The sequence below is a fragment of the Dermacentor albipictus genome, chromosome 9 (genome assembly GCF_038994185.2).
Source record: "Dermacentor albipictus isolate Rhodes 1998 colony chromosome 9, USDA_Dalb.pri_finalv2, whole genome shotgun sequence".
NCBI lineage: Eukaryota > Metazoa > Arthropoda > Arachnida > Ixodida > Ixodidae > Dermacentor > Dermacentor albipictus.
Window position 1 is genome coordinate 47,356,434 of NC_091829.1, and position 16,730 is coordinate 47,373,163.

Below are 16,730 nucleotides of genomic sequence, written 5' to 3' on the forward strand. Positions count from 1 at the left end.
CACCAAAGGCACCAATAAACAACCATGGTGGGTGGCCTATTCTTTGCACTTGTGCAAATGGTAAAGAAACTACAGTTTTGTGGAATTGAGAGCTGGCACGCTATACGCTGTCCAGTAAACAGTAAAATTTTCTGTACAGTATGGAGCCTTTCATGCATTCTTGATCTGTCACTGACTTGATTGAAACGACTCTGCAATCACAGTGCATTCTACAATGCATTCTCATAAGCACAGAAATCACCTGTCAGCAGCAGAAAGTTGTCATGCTATTCGGTTAGTCAAACTTTCAATAATGCGGCATAATACAACTGTTTTGAGGCAATAAAGAGTCCAGACTGAGAACTGGCAGAAATGAGAGATTCAAGTCCACATACAGTGGTCCCCTCTGCACTGCTGCCTTTTATATCCTTCAGAAAAAATGTGATGATGATGAATATGGTAAGCATTAACAGTATGGACAACATGTGAATTAAGTTTCACACACACACACACAAAAAAAATGTCGCATGATAACTGGAAGTTATGTAATGTAAAGTTTGTGTTTTGATGCCTGCTCCATATTTTGCAGACATGCTCCTTTGTTGCCTTTAAAGATTGGAGATCAACAGCTTGAACAGTGATGTTCACCGTCGGTTTACGTGCACTTGGTGATACATCTTGAGAGCTAACTGTTGCCCTGATGATGGTTGCAGCTTGAAAACTTGTCTACTGTGCAGCACTGGGGCAACTAAGTTGCATGTTTAGAATGACACTCACACTGCCACATAGAATTTGCTCACTTTCCTAGAAGCTTCTCACAGCCTAAGGAAGCTCATGATGCCAATGACGAATTGTAGGTAGTCGAATGAAGAGTAGCTGCTTTACTGGTTACATGGCTTTCCAATAGTTTACTGTCGCACTTAGAATGGCTCCTGCCAAGAGAAGGTTGCACGGATCCTTACTGGCTAAGTGGCAGTCTTTCTTGGGCAGGCATTCTTTCAGTGCAATGTTGTACAGGCAGTCCAACTCATCAGCTCAACTGACACTTTCTTTCTGGGAATTTATCGATGCACCGCTGATGCTCGCTGCTTGAGGAGGGCTTGTCGGTCACGCAGTGCTTTTGCAGCCATGTCACGGTCCTTCTTGGATGGGGTCTTCTTGCGTTGCCGTGCCTGAGCCAACCGTCGCCAGGCTTCGAGAAGCTCATGGTCGGCCACCCGTAAGCGCCGGTTCAGTTCTTGCTGTGCCAGGCTCTCACGGGCACGCCTCAGAAGTGCATTAAGCTGAGCTCCATTTCGATTGCTGATACTCCGGAGCTCTGTTTGGCATCTCCGTAGTTCTGTCATGACCTGCAGTATGAGAACGCAGTTCCATGAAGGATTTATGTCAATAGCCAACTGTTTCAGTGCAACATGTATACACGCACGGAAGACAAACAGAACTGACAATAGGGCTTTTAGGCCAAATTATACTGGGAGTAAAAAAAAAATTCTTCACAAAAGTCGGCCCTTTGTTCTACCATAGTGGTCAGCAAAGCTTGTCAACACACTGCTACAAGCACTTGCGTGCGACTTTGTCTGTATTTTTACCAGTGTCATCTTGCCACTACAGACAGATGAAAGCATCATCAATGTATGCACCAGACCTCCATCCCCTGGTAACTCCACCAGTGTTTGACTATGGTCCACTAGTTTAACGAAAGTGAGTTTCGTCGCAACAGTCATGTCCGGCACTTCCCTTGCTTCACTGCTGCCTTTTTTGGCACTTACAGCTAGTCTGGAGCAGGCGTGATTTGAAGCCACCTTCATATTTCTGAGTGACAAAAATTCAGCAGAGACTGGACACACAGGACATACATGAAAAACACACAAATGCAGCCTTAGCAACAAAACACTCTAGCTTGCCCTGCGGCTGGAGCGCAGTCAGTGATTAGTAAATTGACTAGTTCATAGCTATCTATAGTAGTAGCACACTTTGCTACTTTAAATTTCATATAGGCCCGCACAATGTACCAAACAAAAGCATTGCTCTTTCTCTTTGTTTCAGCAGTCAAATTGGCATGCAGTTGTGCACACTTAATGCAAACTACCGAACAGAGCATTGTAATTAAGGTGTCTGAAATTTAGGCCATCCTAATGCATTGCATTACAGTCCTGCAAGGGTGTCTGTATGATTAACAATGTCCAAATTGTGGATCAGCAACTGTATAGTACAGCTAAACCTCAATATAACAAACTTCAGTATAACGAAATATTATACTTTTCATTCCTTCCTATCCAGAGAGCACCAGGTAGTTCGAACCTCGGTATAACGAAGTGTGTTTATACACGACTTCAATATAATGCGACTTCACTGCTGCCGCAAAAGAATACCAAGAATCCTGCATACATCTTGCAGCCCCTTCCATGTAAGATGAATCCATTGGAGACTGTATTTACTTACATGAAAGATAGTATTTCAATATAATGAAATTTCGATACACCTAGACCTCTACATAACAAAATCGGTAAAGTTGGCACTTCACTTCGTTACAGGGAAATTAAATTTTTTATGCGATATTAACAGCCACCAATTGAATTTTAGTGCACTGAAGAGGCTGCAAAATTTTCCAAATTACAGAGCAATTGGGAAAAGTAAATTTGAATGGCGAAAAAAATAATTTTGTCATATTTGAGTCAGTAATGAAAGATACGGTTTCATAACGTGTTAATGACATCTTCATGCCGGCGGTACAAAGCAAAATCAACTACACTTTCGCATCCACTCCATTCCAGTGACTACAGTGAAACCTCGTTAAACCGTAGTAGGCCAGAGCTTGGAAAAAGTATGTACTAAACGGTAGTACTGTTTAACCAAAATAGCATGAGATCGGCCACTTACCAGTCGAAAACGGAACACGAAATTCAGAGAGAGTGCAATGAAAGGGGAAAAAACATGTAGTATTTATTCACTTCGTGCGACAAAAGTGTTATTTTCGTTTGATGGTGTAGCGGCCTAGCACAACAGCGGCCTCAAACTTACTGAAGCTACTATGTGCCATCTTTTCAGCCGGCCCCCTCTTCTCGCAAACACTCACATGGCAGATTACTTGTTGGCGTTACATGTTCTCCATGCACGTGCGCGGTAGTGCTGCAGAAGTCCCGGGGCGCCTTTTTCATTGCTGGGTGCTGTTCTCGTCACGACAATCGCATTCACGAGGCTGATGTAATGCGCAGCTTCTGGCACTGTCAGGCCTGAATTGCCCATGCTGTCGCTTTCCGTGTCGTCCTCGTCACTGTCGCTAGTCAACACTTCGGCAACAACAGAGGCAACAACGGTGAAAAGTCAAACCTCGTAGCCGACATCTCTTCACGGTCGCAACAGCGCTGCCGAACAACTTCTTCGCATTCCAAATGCCACACACCATAGTAAACAGCAGATCCCTGTCGCGTGCCAGCGCCGACTACTTCGTGTCACGTTCAATAGCACGGACGATGTCTAATTTTTCTTCTATACTGAGCACTCGGCACCTTTTTTTTATCTTAGCTTCGGCATGACGCTAGTCCTTGCTTGCACGACACCACAAGGCTCTCTGGCACGACCCCGAAATGATGTTGATGTTGATGTGGCTTCACGCACAAACGCACAGAGCGCTTGGAGGCCATTGTTCCTATCTCTGAGGCATGTCGTTCTGCCAGGCTGCCCGATGGAGACGACACACCGCCGTGTTTGCGCGACGAAAAGTGGAAACGCTATGTTTAACCGATGCGTACACAATAAGCTGGTACGGTTTATGCAGATACAAAACACATTATGTTCAATGGCCGCTGAGTCAGGGATTTGACGTTACTACTTTCAAAATGAAACTACTGTTTAAGCGGGTACGGTTTAACAAGGTTTTACTGTAATAAGTTCGCCCACAGTGGGACAATGCTATCATGGAAAGCACCAGCAGCGAGAATTGAATGCTCCGTCTGCCTCTCACTTCAATGTGCCTCACCAGAAACTCCACTCATCAGAGACTCATCAGTAACTTCCAGTATTAAACATGCAGGAAGACAGCGCACATGGTGGCAAGCCACCTCGGCACACCCACTTTTACACACGTGGCAGATTACCTCTAAAACAGGGCATGTCGGCTGCGTATGTGCTCAGCCACGCTGACAGCCATGCACAGCCACGCTAGACAAGCAGCCGCACACCAACCTGGCTCCCCGCACTCCCCCCCTTCGCACTTGATTCTGTTACCTTGAGCTTGCTCTCCTACCCGTTTTCCCCTTGCTCACGCAAAAAATAGCACTCTTCCTTCACTCAGCATTCAGCATTCTTCAGCAGTTTCAGTGTAATATAACAGGGAATGTCACATGAGGGTTCCTGTTAAACATGAGAAATACATGGTAACTAATGCAGTGCCCTTTCTATATTCACTGCTAATACAGTCACTGTCAGATTTTTCGGACTCCCAAGGAAGCGCAAAAACGTCTTCAAAATCAAATGCATGCAGAAAACACATTATTTTATAGGTATTTCTTGAATGGAGAAGGTCAAGTTTGGAGTGTCGGATTTGCGCAACTCTGCTAATGTATCATTGAGGTGGCTCTGCAGAGTCATTTATAAAAATAAAAAATAATCTGACAGCGGGTGCCATCAATGTCGCCGGCGTTATCTTGAGCTGAGTCAACGGTGCCTGTTAGTGTATTAGCAGCGGGAAAAAATTGTTGATCCCCTTTTGCACGGTCCTCCGCTTACACATGATTATGTTTGCTTCAATTTCAGCCAGGGTCTTATTATCACTGTGTACTGATGACAGCAACATAAGTGCCCACGTCAACCCGGAGCTCGTAAGGCGTGCTGGCTCTTCATTCTTGGTGTCGAGTCATCCAGATCCACCGTCATTTAATGGATGATTTCATCACTGGTTAACTCCGAACAGAGTTCGCTATCTTTGTCGGCATCGACGAATCCTTCAAAAGTTATCCCAGTTGGATTGAAACGCCAGCGGCGCACAGGTCGTCAAATGCAAAGTCCATGGAAGGAGATTGATCCCACACGTTGTCATTTCCTACAGGCGAGTCAGCCGTCTCAGTGCCGAGTGTGAAGCCAGCATGGAGAAAACAGTTGCGAAGTGTCTCTTGTGTAACCGTCTTCCAAGAGTCCGCAAGCATGCCAACAGCAGACCTACAGTCAAAGGTGTAACTTTTGCCGCTGTCTGAGCACAGCACCATGCAGTTGAGCACATATGACCTGTACAGAAGCTTCGGGTAGCAGATCAGGTCTTGGTACATCAGCTGCAGGACTAATGTGGTGTTTAGCGGCAGAAATTTCACCTGTATAGCCTTTAGGTCTTTCATGTGGCCATGTGCACTACAGTTGTCCACAAACAGCAGAATCTCTCAATTCTGCCATTTGAACCTTCTGTCCAACTTGCAAATGTGCACTTTGAATAACTGCTGTGTTATCCAGGCCTTCTTTTTTGCCTTATACAGTCGCCGACCGTTTATTCGGACCTCACAGGGACTGCGGAAATGTCCGAATAAACAGGTGTCCAAAAAAGCAGATTAAGAAAAAAAAATGAAATCCTTTATTTCTATGCACTTATTCGGGCTCGGCAGTAGGCTTGAAGAAATCGTGAATGCGCCATTGCACGCTGTTCCATTTACGTGCAATCAGGTATGCCTGAATCTCGGAGAGGGTCGTACGGTCACTATAGGCGGCTGAAAGCACAGTCACTGCTTGTAACGCTCCGCAGGCGACGGCAGCATAGCACATGGTGCGTCATCTTCCGACTCAAGAGTCATCGTCCGGCGGTGCAGCAGAAACCTCACGAATTATCTCGCCGTCATCAAGTTCTGCGCATGTCAGTACAGCAGCGTGAGCACCTGTGAAACTGTCAAATGAGACGGTGTCCGGAACCGCTGCACAGGTCTTGGCAGAACATTTTCTGCGTCAGTAGCGTGCACATCGGAAGGCGACAAATCCTAGCCTCCCGGCACCCACTTGCCGGCATTCCCCAGCGCAGTCTGCGTGGGCACTGTCGGCACCATTAGAGACTTGACGCGATGTTTCCGTATGCCGCGTTGGATCACCGAAACCTCGACACAGCACACAAAGCAAACACCACCGTGCCAACACCAGTCACACAAACGAAAAACGTGGCCTGCTCGCAGCATCGTGCGCAAAGAAACAAATCAGCTGCTGGATTGTCTTGACATGGCTTACTAAGCTGAAACCGGAACTGCTGCAGAGCCACTCTATCAAACAAGGCAGAAACGATGATGATGACCGGGGATTTCCAGTAGCGCCACTTCGTGGGGCAGCAAGGAAGCTCCGTTCAAAACAAAAATGGCGTTCAGCAAGTCAAACCATGCACCGGTAAGAGTCGGTGCATGGTGCTCTCGACCGAGTTGGCTCAAGGAGTGTCCAAAAATAAGACGAGAGGTTGCAAGGTGTCCGAACTTTCTGCAGTTGTTATACATTATGGTCTATAAGGAGAATGGCGGTGCCGCGAAGCTGATTGAATAATCGGGCATGTCTGAATTTTCGGAGTCCGGAAAATCGGTCGGCGACTGTACTGAACAAGTCAGGTTGCCCCCTTAAAACCCCTTGGATTCTTCGATTTCCCTATGACAAGCAATGGAAGTTTCTCTCTGCATGACATGATGCTACCAACAAGGCCGGCCGGTCAGCCGCTTTTCGCTGTGGTTGTCACCATGGCAGGGGTCACCAGCAAATGCAAACATTTTCTCCATGAGCATTTTGTAGAACAATCCAGTTTCATCAGAGTTGAAAATGTTCTCAGGCATGAACTGCTGCAACAAAGACTGTAGCTTTCCATTCCGATACTGCGCGACAGCTGAGTCGTCGACAGCACCGCTTTCCCTGCCCATGTTCTTGAACTTCAGGTCATAAAGATTCTTGAATTTTCTGAGCCACCCATTGCTGAACTTGAAGTCCTCGACATTCATTTGAAGCGCGGAAGCTTCCGCCTTTTGCTTCAAGACATAACCTGAGACTGGGATTCGCTTTACGGTCATGGTATTTACCTACAGAAGGAGCGCTTCCTCAAGCTTTGGATAAACACCCTGACTCATTCTTTTTTCGAGCCTCGGTTGACTTTCTGGCCACTTCCAAGATTTTCAACTTGCTTTTCATGAAATCCAAAACTGTTTGCTTCAAAAGTCCGAACTCCTTTCTCACGCTGGCTTGTGACTGGCTGCTTTCAACTTTCTTGAAGATGGTGGCTTTTATTTCCACTATCAGCCTACAGTAAGGATTTGCGTGCTTCGAAGCCATAGGCGAAGATGAGAATGGCATAGTTGGCGCCATTGCTGTCAGCAGCGAATCCGCTCCATGAAAAGCGCAGCACCAAACAGTGGGAAGCTTCAAAGCAAACGTCGAAGAGAGCACAAAGCAGCACAACACTATCACATGATCTATCACAAAGCTAACCAAAATACATGTGGATAAATACAAAAAGCTATGGCCATAGCAATGGCTGGCTATGGCTACCAATGGATTGACTTGTGAGAGCACTGGTTTGAGGTGTCAATACGATATGGTGGCCGTGGTGCTGTGGCTGGCTATGGTTAGCGGTTCAGTGTGCGAGAGTGGGAGGTCGAGGCTACGAGATAATTAAAATAGCTGCTATGGGTGCCGCCTTGGACTTGTGGTTAGGGGTAAAAAGTCAGATAAATCGGATGGCGAAGGGTTTGAACGTCCGAAATTTCCGAGGTTTTTATGCAATGGTTCTATGGGGCACCTGACGGTGCTGTGAAGGAGTCCGAATTATCACGCATGTCCGAATAATTCGGCATCCGGAAAACAGGATGTTGACTGTACTCCCAAAACAGTGCTCACTGGCAGTAATCATGTCAGGGTTGCATTTCTCAAATTCACGACGCTAAGCAGTGTCCGCTTTGATTGCAGCTGAAAATACTCATGCAGAATTCAATGAAAGACAATTTCACTGCCCATTAATTCAATGAGCATTAAATCTTCTCATGCTGTAAGCAGCTGCTGCCACAATGAAGTATAAACCTTACAACATGGCTAGCCAGCAAGGGCTCCTGTGTCAGTGTGTGAAATGTCTGGCACGTCTTTGCAATATGTTAAAAAGGGGCCACAAATATTGATCTCATCAGTGGTACTTCAGCAGTGTCCATGTAGTGCTCCAGAAAGTGCAGCTTACAGTGGACATGGGCTTTATTTTTAGTTCACAAGTGACACGGGCAGCAGCAGACCAACATACATTTGGCCAATCAACAAGCAGCAGTTTTGAAATGAAGAGACAGTCAGAAATTTCGCAAGTGTGATGACTTAGGAAAACCTAATTGGGCTGGTGATTATGAAATATCTGATGCCAACCTGGTCATCTGGGTTGTCAGTCTCGGTCAGGAGGCCGTGCTCACGAAGCTCTCGTCGCACGCGTCGCTCCAACTGCTGCGCGAGGCCGGGGTTCGGACCAAGTGGGGGTCCCAGCTGGTTTTCCTCCAGGGGAGGGCACAAGAGGTTTTCCTCCAGCAGGCAGGAGACAAGCCGTTGTGTCAGGCTTCCCAGGGGCTCCCCGCCGCTGCCTCCCTTGCTGTTGTTGCCGCCCGATGATGGCGTGTCACAGTTGAGGCTGCCCTTTGTCTGCTGTGGCGACCTGGGTACAACCCACCAGAAGTGCAATTTCAAGCATCAGTATCGACCTTTCTGAACATGGAACAAACAGTAACAATTCAAGATGTTTACGTGTGTGTAATTTTGTTATTGTCACGCATTGCTGAAGAACTTTTGCATGTGCATAACTAGGGCACGAGTTAATCAGGATTCACGCAAATTTGTCTTAGGCACAACCACTTTGGTTTTGGCAGTAGACAGCTCTGTTTGGAATTGATATCTTAGGGCAAAAACCTGAACAGTCGGCTATAAATTAAGGAGGTACTGATACTAATGAGAAGCTGGAGAGGGTATAAAGGTTGCCACAGTGCAAGGCTGTAGAATATTTGTGACAATCTAGAGTTCCTCAACCACTAGTGGAATACAGCTCTGGCTGCCAGGAATAAAAAATTACAACCTCGTACTAAGCAGAACAGCCATAGCTAGTGATTCATAACTACATGCATTTGTAGATTGTAAGCCCTGTATAAAAAACCTAAAATGTAATTCTGGCAACTGCAAATGGTATTTCGGTTGTAAGAGGCTTAAATCGGTTCATTTTATATTCATGATTTTACATTAATGCATACTTAAGAGGAAGCTCTAACTTGAGAGCTCCTATATAGCTAGCTACACGGAGACAAATACATTGTTTTCATCAGCAACCATTGCATCAATTCTGAATATGTTTGTCAAATCTGAAAAAAAAAAGAATATGATATCCAGTGCCTGTAGGAAGCAGATTCTTTCATTTAGGCCACACATTTATTCTGAAATATTTAAGAAAATCTTCAAAAAGCTCTACTATTCTGTTTTCAACGCTGTAACTCACGAATAAAAGGCAATATTTAGCAATCTGTAAACTGCACCTAATAATACATCTAAAGGTGACAAAATTCATGCATATACACCACTCTAAAATATACTAACAATAATTTCTGAGTAAGACACATGCAAAACCCTCATAAATGTAACAATTTTACGTAAGCTGTAAATTCACATATCAAATCTGTTTGCTTTAAATGCTCTAACGGATGTAGTTTACAGAATTGGTGATATCTGTTTTTGGTGCAGAGTTACAAATTTGTAAACTTCGCACTTTAATTTTTTTAAGGTACCAATTTTTGGCGATTTCTGTAAAGGTATTCCCAGCACCAAATAAAATTTTGTTTCCTTTTTCTCACAAATGCAACAATTTCATTCAAAGTGGTCAAGTGGTTGTTTCATAAAAGCAAAATAGGTATTATTCACACCTGTGCACTGAAGCAAGACACCTTTATTCAATAAGCTTGGAATTCCACAATGAATTGTGTTTGTGCTGAATGCTAGGCACTCAATCACATTAAGGGCACACTGCTATACAAGAAAACTTAAAGGGGCCCTGAAACACTTCTTAAACATAGTAACAAAACATTGCCAATCTGTTAACAAGACTTCTGGCAACGTGTGAGCCAAACATTGCACTGCATGCAGCAGGGAAATTAGACTTGTGTAAAAACCAGTGAACAGACGCTTGCTCTCATATACGCAAATGGGCATCTGCGATTATGCAGTCCCAGACTGTCTGCAAAGCAACCACAGCTTCCGGTCCGACTAGGCCTGACAGAAGGGTATGCCACAGTTATGTAATTCAGCTGTCGGGGACTGTCCCAAGGTTTCACTTGAAAGCACCATGACTGGAAGTAATTCTCCAGCATGCCGTCGTCTGCTCGTAGCTACTCGTACTTGGCACTACTCAACAAAATCGCAATCTTGCCGAGGTGCTGTTCACGCATAAAGCGCCCGCCGATAATCTCAAAGCTCACGACGCAGTCTGCAAAACACACAAGTATCTAAGACAGAGCGTGTGTACACCATCTACTAATCCCGCATGTCAAAACACAAATGCTCAAACTAGGAGGCAGAAGGAATAATTGGCGAAGCTTCGATTGTGTACCAACCCAGCTGCCAGCGTGAAATAGCCACATGCGACATATGCTTCCTTGCACACCAGCTTCACTCACCTGAAAAGCGGAATCCATCAGCTCTTCCTGGACTGTCAGGCACATAATGTATAGCAATGAGCATAACAGATTTAGCGAGACGTGCAAAGAAAGCAAGCAAGTGTGCTTGATTACTGTGATTCTCTCTTAAAGAAATATGAAGACCTAAAGCTGCAGGATTTTCCTGTCTCATGAAAAGCTCACATGATGGCTCACAAAGCACTGATGTAACAGACATGATAGCTGAGTGCAAAATATCTGTCGTCTAGAATCCACAAAGTACACAAAAGCACACAGCATCTTTCACAACATGGCGGCAAGCACCATGTGCATCTTTTTCAGACAGCTGTCGTCTGCTAGCTGCTTGCGCTGGTCCAAACAAAAGTCTGCTGACAGCTACGGGAGTGTGCGGACAGTCCGTGACTTCGGCTCCGCGAAAAACGAATGCAATTCTTGCAGCTCTTGGACTGGTGGGCAGAGCTTCTAAAGCGGTCCAAGCAAACTGGAATGTGGCACAGCAGTCCCATGCAGTCCAGGACTGTCAGGGACTGATAATCAGAGAGACCCAATGTTGTAATTGAAAGCTGCTCGAAAGCAGTTGGTTGTCCAATGCTATTGGCTGATTTCGTGATCACAAAACCATTCTGTAATGCATAATTGCCAATTAATAGTGTGCAATCTCAAAAAGACAACAAAATCATTTTATCTTCGCACTGCGTGTACCTGCATCTGCTGCGCGTGGCCTCCTAGATGGCAGCGGAATTCTCCATAGTGTAGTGTACCACAGCCACCGCAGGGTGCCGCAACAAGCTTTTTTGCCACCGCAACACTCAACTTTTGCTTCTTGGCTATGTATCTTCCAACGTATTAGCAAAGCCAAAAAAGAGAGACGAAGCCAGGTATCTGTGAGATAACTCCGCTTATAGCTAAAGTATTTGAAAAATTTTTGCGGCTGAGATTCGTGGGACGACGTACTTTAATAGTGAGGCCATTCTAAGGTTTGATAAGAAAGCGTTTCAGAGCCCCTTTAACATGCCTCAAAGAATGAAAAAAAGTGACAATGTGCATTCTTAAAGAATCTCACGGCCACAACAAGAAAAATGTATGTAAATTAGAACAGTATTGATATGTTCCTTGTTCATACGTTTCCCCAGGTATAACGTCACTGAAGCCTGGTCCCAGTAAAGGGTTCATAGATACCTGTATACCAGAATTACCTCTGACATGTCGTCATTCCCGCAACATTCCCACATTATAGGTCAGGATTTTGGCATATAATTAAAAGAAATATATGAAGCGTACCGTCTACACCACCAACATACGCTTTTTATGCATGGCCTTGGTGGGTGTATCTTGGCAGAAATTTCAGACACCTTATAGCGTGCCTATCAATATCGGAGGAATGTTCGGGATATTCAATATAATTAGGGTATTTTCGTGTCGGATGCAACAATATGACAACATTTCACTGCCTATTCTTATGACTGCAAAGGGTCAAAGAGCAAGCGCCGCACAGCACCTCGCTCCCTGGGCTCCACCGCCCGCGGCTCGTGCCCCCTGTGTTTGTTCCTCCTGAAGGTCCTCCTGCGCCCACCGCTGGGCATAGTGACGGCCAAGGGCTGGCACCTTCAGGTACTCCGAGGCCTCTTCCTCACGGGCACGCATCAGCTCTTCCAAGGCACGCACGTCCTCAGCTGTCACCTGCCGAGTGGCCCAAGATGAGAAACAACATAGTGCTGGAATGTGTAAGCCAGACCAATTGGTTTTCCATATCAGGGCTTTTTTTCACCCCATTATCACTGTTATCAATTTGACACTCAGCACAAGTCCCGCCTGCCGTGCTGTCACGTCCCTTGGATACGCAGTTTCTACACGTGCTAGTATTCCAAGATGGCTGCGACGATGATGTCAATACAACAAATGTATGGTCTTAACAGTATACAAGGAACACTTTATGAAAAGGTTCCAGCTTTTTGTAATGCTCTTGGAAGGCCTCGAAGGCAAGGATGTCCTCCAATAAACAGACGCCTTCTTTTAAAAGCCTCAGTCATATTACGAAGACCCACCACGATAGCTTAGCGGCTAATACTCTTGCCACAAGGGCACAGAAAATGACATTAACTTGCTAATGCCTTAAGATTTAATGCCATTCACAGGGCGCCACACGGACATGCTTAGTGTCATTAAAACTTAATTCTATTCATGACGTAGTGTGCACTTGTAACTCACTTGGCCATCAAATGGGTACTCTCATTCCCAATGTCTCCACATTCTGACAATACAAAATGAATTTGTAGCGAAAAGCAATTACTATATTCTTAACTTCCCTTAAGAAACAGCTTTTTTTTTTTTTTTGCAGCACAGTGTGTTCTCACAACCATCACTGCTCACTTGGCCATCGAATGCATCGAAAGTTTTAGCTTCAAATAGTTTGCGGCTGGGTGCAAAAAGGACATTCCTGAAGTAAACGACATAAAATATATCTAGTACTAATGTTTTTCATGCCATTTCTTAAATGTTTGCTCCCGAAATAATTTTTAAATCTGTATTACAATTGGCAAGCAACCTTAACCATTTCACTGCAGCTATTGCCATTGCAACGTTTAATGTCATTAAATATGCACACATAGCAGCGAACAAGGTATAATGGCATTAGGAAACTTAAGGCCTTAGATTTTTAATGACATTAACCTCTCCCATGTGGCATGGGTATAACCCGTTGCACCGTTGAGCTAAAGATTGTGGGTGCAGCAGTTGCAATTTGATGGGGCTGAAATGCAACAAAAAGCTTGTGTACTTAGATTAAGGTGCATGTAAAGGAACACCAGCTGATCAAAATTAATCCAGAGTACTTCCTCATTATGGCATGAATCGCAATCAGATCACGGTTTTGAGATGTAAAAGCCAGGAATTTAGCTAATTAGTCCCATTATGCATTGCAATGCATTTTGCCTAGAGCTGAAGATTGCAACAATAGGGTATCTGAACCTATGACTGTTTATACAACAAAGAAAGATTGCAACAAACACAGGTGAATAATTCTCAGGGTTGGACAAAATTTGAGCACACACGGGCAAAAGTGACAGTTTCTCATATGACTGCTCACTCAAACAAAGACTAGCAACAGTACACGTGATTATATAATGACAAGTAATGAGAACGATTTGTGGCATTTTACAAACTTCCTTTCGTTGCATCCAGCATGGGCTATTAAGTCCTCAGTATGAGTCAACAGCAAGTGCAGACTATAAGATATGATCCAGACAGGATGTATTGAGGCTTGAAATTCTTAGCCTTGTGCAATTCGATGGTGCCATGGCGCATGCAAATGCGCACTCTCATGCACACCCCTATTTAAATAGCAAACGCATCTTTCCCAGAATTGTACAGAATGAATGTTACGTGGAGCCCATACATATGTAACATGTACAGAAGCTTATCTTCGCATTATATTTAGAGCATTTTTATTTTAATATAACATTATATTAACAATTGTAAGAGTAGTAATTACATTTGGCACAACGAAAATGGCATCATGGGAATGTTTTTGCAGTTGTCACTATTTTGCCTTATTTTATATCCATAGAGTTAGTTATACTGACACCATGATAGCAGAAGTCTGCAATAGAATGACTGGCAACTATGCTTGGTTAAATCTGATTTGCCAAATACCAAAGAAAAAAGTTTTTTTGTGTGTGTGTGCATCCACCAAGAAAATGCAAGAAAAGATTACCCTACAGAGCTCTAAAGCTCAAGCGGTGACACACTATCAAAATTCCAAACTATATCAGCCTTAGCACGCCTCTCAAGATAACCTTTCATCGTCCAGACATAGCGGCGAGGTAGCAGGACTAAATAGAAGCATCATAAACTGTACCCAATCATTGAAAGTCTCACGAGAACAATCTATTATGATGGTAGGCACCTAACAGAAAAAAAGCTGGCTTACTTGACCACAGTAGGGCTCCAGGGAAGCCCAAAAACGGTTTGGTGCGTCATTACGTGCTACTGATGGCCCTTCTTCAGAAGTGACACCAGTAGCCAATGTAGACGAGCTCGATGCCACCTGCTTGCGCGGCGGCCGCCCACCTGTGAAAACCTGCAGCATACAATACCAAATTAAGTTCACACTTCATTTCAGCGAAGATGCACACAAAGCAAAAACCCACATTCTGTATCTGATAGTTCGTTCAAAACATTGAATGCCATTGGCACAAATAAGAACACAATCTGGAAGACCTCCTTGCCTTTCCTTTGTTTCTCTCTCTCTCTCTTTCCTGCACAGTCAATAGAGTTATTCAGGCATTCGGCTGCACTTGGCAGGTACATAAAGGCAGGGAGCTGGTACTAGCGTTTCATTTGTGCTGCACAAGCTAAGCACTGCAAACAGTCTAAACTAACTCTCTGATAGCAATAGTTCATAGTGGAATGACTGGCAACTATGATTAGATAACACAAAAACCGGCTTTGATTGGTGCAAACACGAATGCAATCTTATGTGTGCAAACAACAGTAAAAAATTTACTCTATGTCTAGGAGCAGTTTTCGGTTGACCAAGTAAAATACAACAGTCTCCCGATAAACGAAGCTTATTTATATAGGACTGGAACAGGAACTGCCATAGCTTTCACTAGCTCTTGCATAGCCTTTGAAACTGTGGCAGTCCAACGGCCATGTGGTAAAGTAATAATAAACTAACCAAGAAAATCAAATCCGCCTGGAAACTGCCGCTTTTACGTCAACGGATCCTCTGCAACATTCATGTTCCTCAGTATCGAGTCGTGTCTGTTATTGAGTGACTGCACTAGGCACTTACGAAAGTGATTCCATCCATGTAATCATGCGAGATAACAAAAAAAAAAATACTTCGTTTTCTGACTGGTCCATGCACTAAATTTGAAATGAGAGACAACGTTTACCTGCATTATTACTATTTTTTAAAGTCAGATTTCGCCGACCTTCTTTCTTTACCGACGTAAAATGTTCGGTAAATTAGACAAATTAACTGATTTAAACCCCTGTTAACGAGACAGGCATTCCCCAAAATCTGCCACACATTTCCGTCCCCAGTGTGCAAGGAATGAAAGCCCGCACACCATAATCACTGAAACCACCCTCAAATGTACACAATCGCCGCACAGCCGAAACGTGCTTTTGAACGTGCCGCCCTTAGGCCGCCGGTCATTCCCTATATATCCCTAAAAGCGCACTGCTTACCTTTCCACCGTCCCTGAACTTTTTCGACGGCTTGCCATCAGGCGACACTCGACTACGTTTTCCCGGTGCCGACGGTGTGCCACTACCGCCGACAGGAATCTTCTTCTCCTGCCACGAAAGTAGCAGCTGCGTCTCGTGCGCCAACCGCCGGCGCCTCTCGCACACCGACACCAGAAGCGTCTCGAGCTCGAGCTGCAGTGGCTCCAAGTCCTCGAGAGAGAGCGCCGCGTCGCCCTGGGCGATTGCCGTGTAGCGCGGGCATTCCTGTACGTGGTCCACCGGACTCACGTCTGGAAACTGCAGCGGACACTCCTCGGAACCTTTGCCTTTGCCCTTCATGAGTGCACTTCCACCGTCACAACAGTGTCGCTTAGGAGAGAACGCGGAAGCAGTGCTTCGTTCACGGCGTCCCCGCACCGCTCACAAAAATTAAACAAAAAGGAAAAGCGCGGGTGCCGCTGCAACGCACTGTGTGAACCCAGCTCACGGATCTCCTCCTCCTACGTTGGCCATTTGTGCGCTTCTGAACTGGTAGCAGGTCGAAACTGTTAGCGGTGTCAAACTTTCTAATGGCAAGTTGGTCAGTGAGAGAGAAAACGAAGCGCGATACCACACGCAGCAGCCCGAAAACGACTAACGTCCGCCATGACAGGTAGGAAAAAACGTAAGCGCTATATGCTCTGTCAATATACGCGTATTGAAGTAGAAATGTAGGCAGCGCCACCTGTGAGACCTCCGCTCCCATTAATACTTCAAGATGGCGTAATTTTTTTATTTATTTTATTTTAGACCGACAATAGCGTTTGCTGTTGCATTAGTTCGTAAACAAGCGCAGCGCAGACTAAACCAACGCAGCAGTACGCAAAATCTTAGCTTTCGAGATCGCGTCTGCACTTCGGCATTCGTGTTGAGGGCCGCATTGTAACAGGCACA

At 44.9% G+C, this 16,730-nt stretch overlaps 1 protein-coding gene across 1 annotated transcript; it reads right to left on the reverse strand.

The window, feature by feature from the left end:
* Positions 1-336: 336 nt before the first annotated feature.
* Positions 337-16,463, reverse strand: Ada3 (transcriptional adaptor 3). The gene is made up of 5 exons (XM_065449443.2): positions 15,798-16,463; positions 14,530-14,679; positions 12,100-12,281; positions 8,323-8,602; positions 337-1,328 (listed from the first exon to the last, which is right to left on the reverse strand). Exons 1-5 carry the CDS (start codon positions 16,134-16,136, stop codon positions 1,041-1,043), a joined length of 1,239 nt encoding a protein of 412 aa, XP_065305515.1. The 5' UTR covers positions 16,137-16,463; the 3' UTR covers positions 337-1,040.
* Positions 16,464-16,730: the final 267 nt, after the last annotated feature.

What these genes read in the sequence shown, in the direction of transcription:
- Ada3 (XM_065449443.2), bottom strand. Translation starts at nt 16,136, where the DNA reads ATGAAGGGCAAAGGCAAAGGTTCCGAGGAGTGTCCGCTGCAGTTTCCA. An exon ending in AGTTCAGGGACGGTGGAAAG is followed by an intron (nt 14,680 to 15,797) that starts GTAAGCAGTGCG and finishes TGTATGCTGCAG; the next exon opens with GTTTTCACAGGTGGGCGGCC. An exon ending in CTGACAACCCAGATGACCAG is followed by an intron (nt 1,329 to 8,322) that starts GTTGGCATCAGA and finishes CTCATACTGCAG; the next exon opens with GTCATGACAGAACTACGGAG.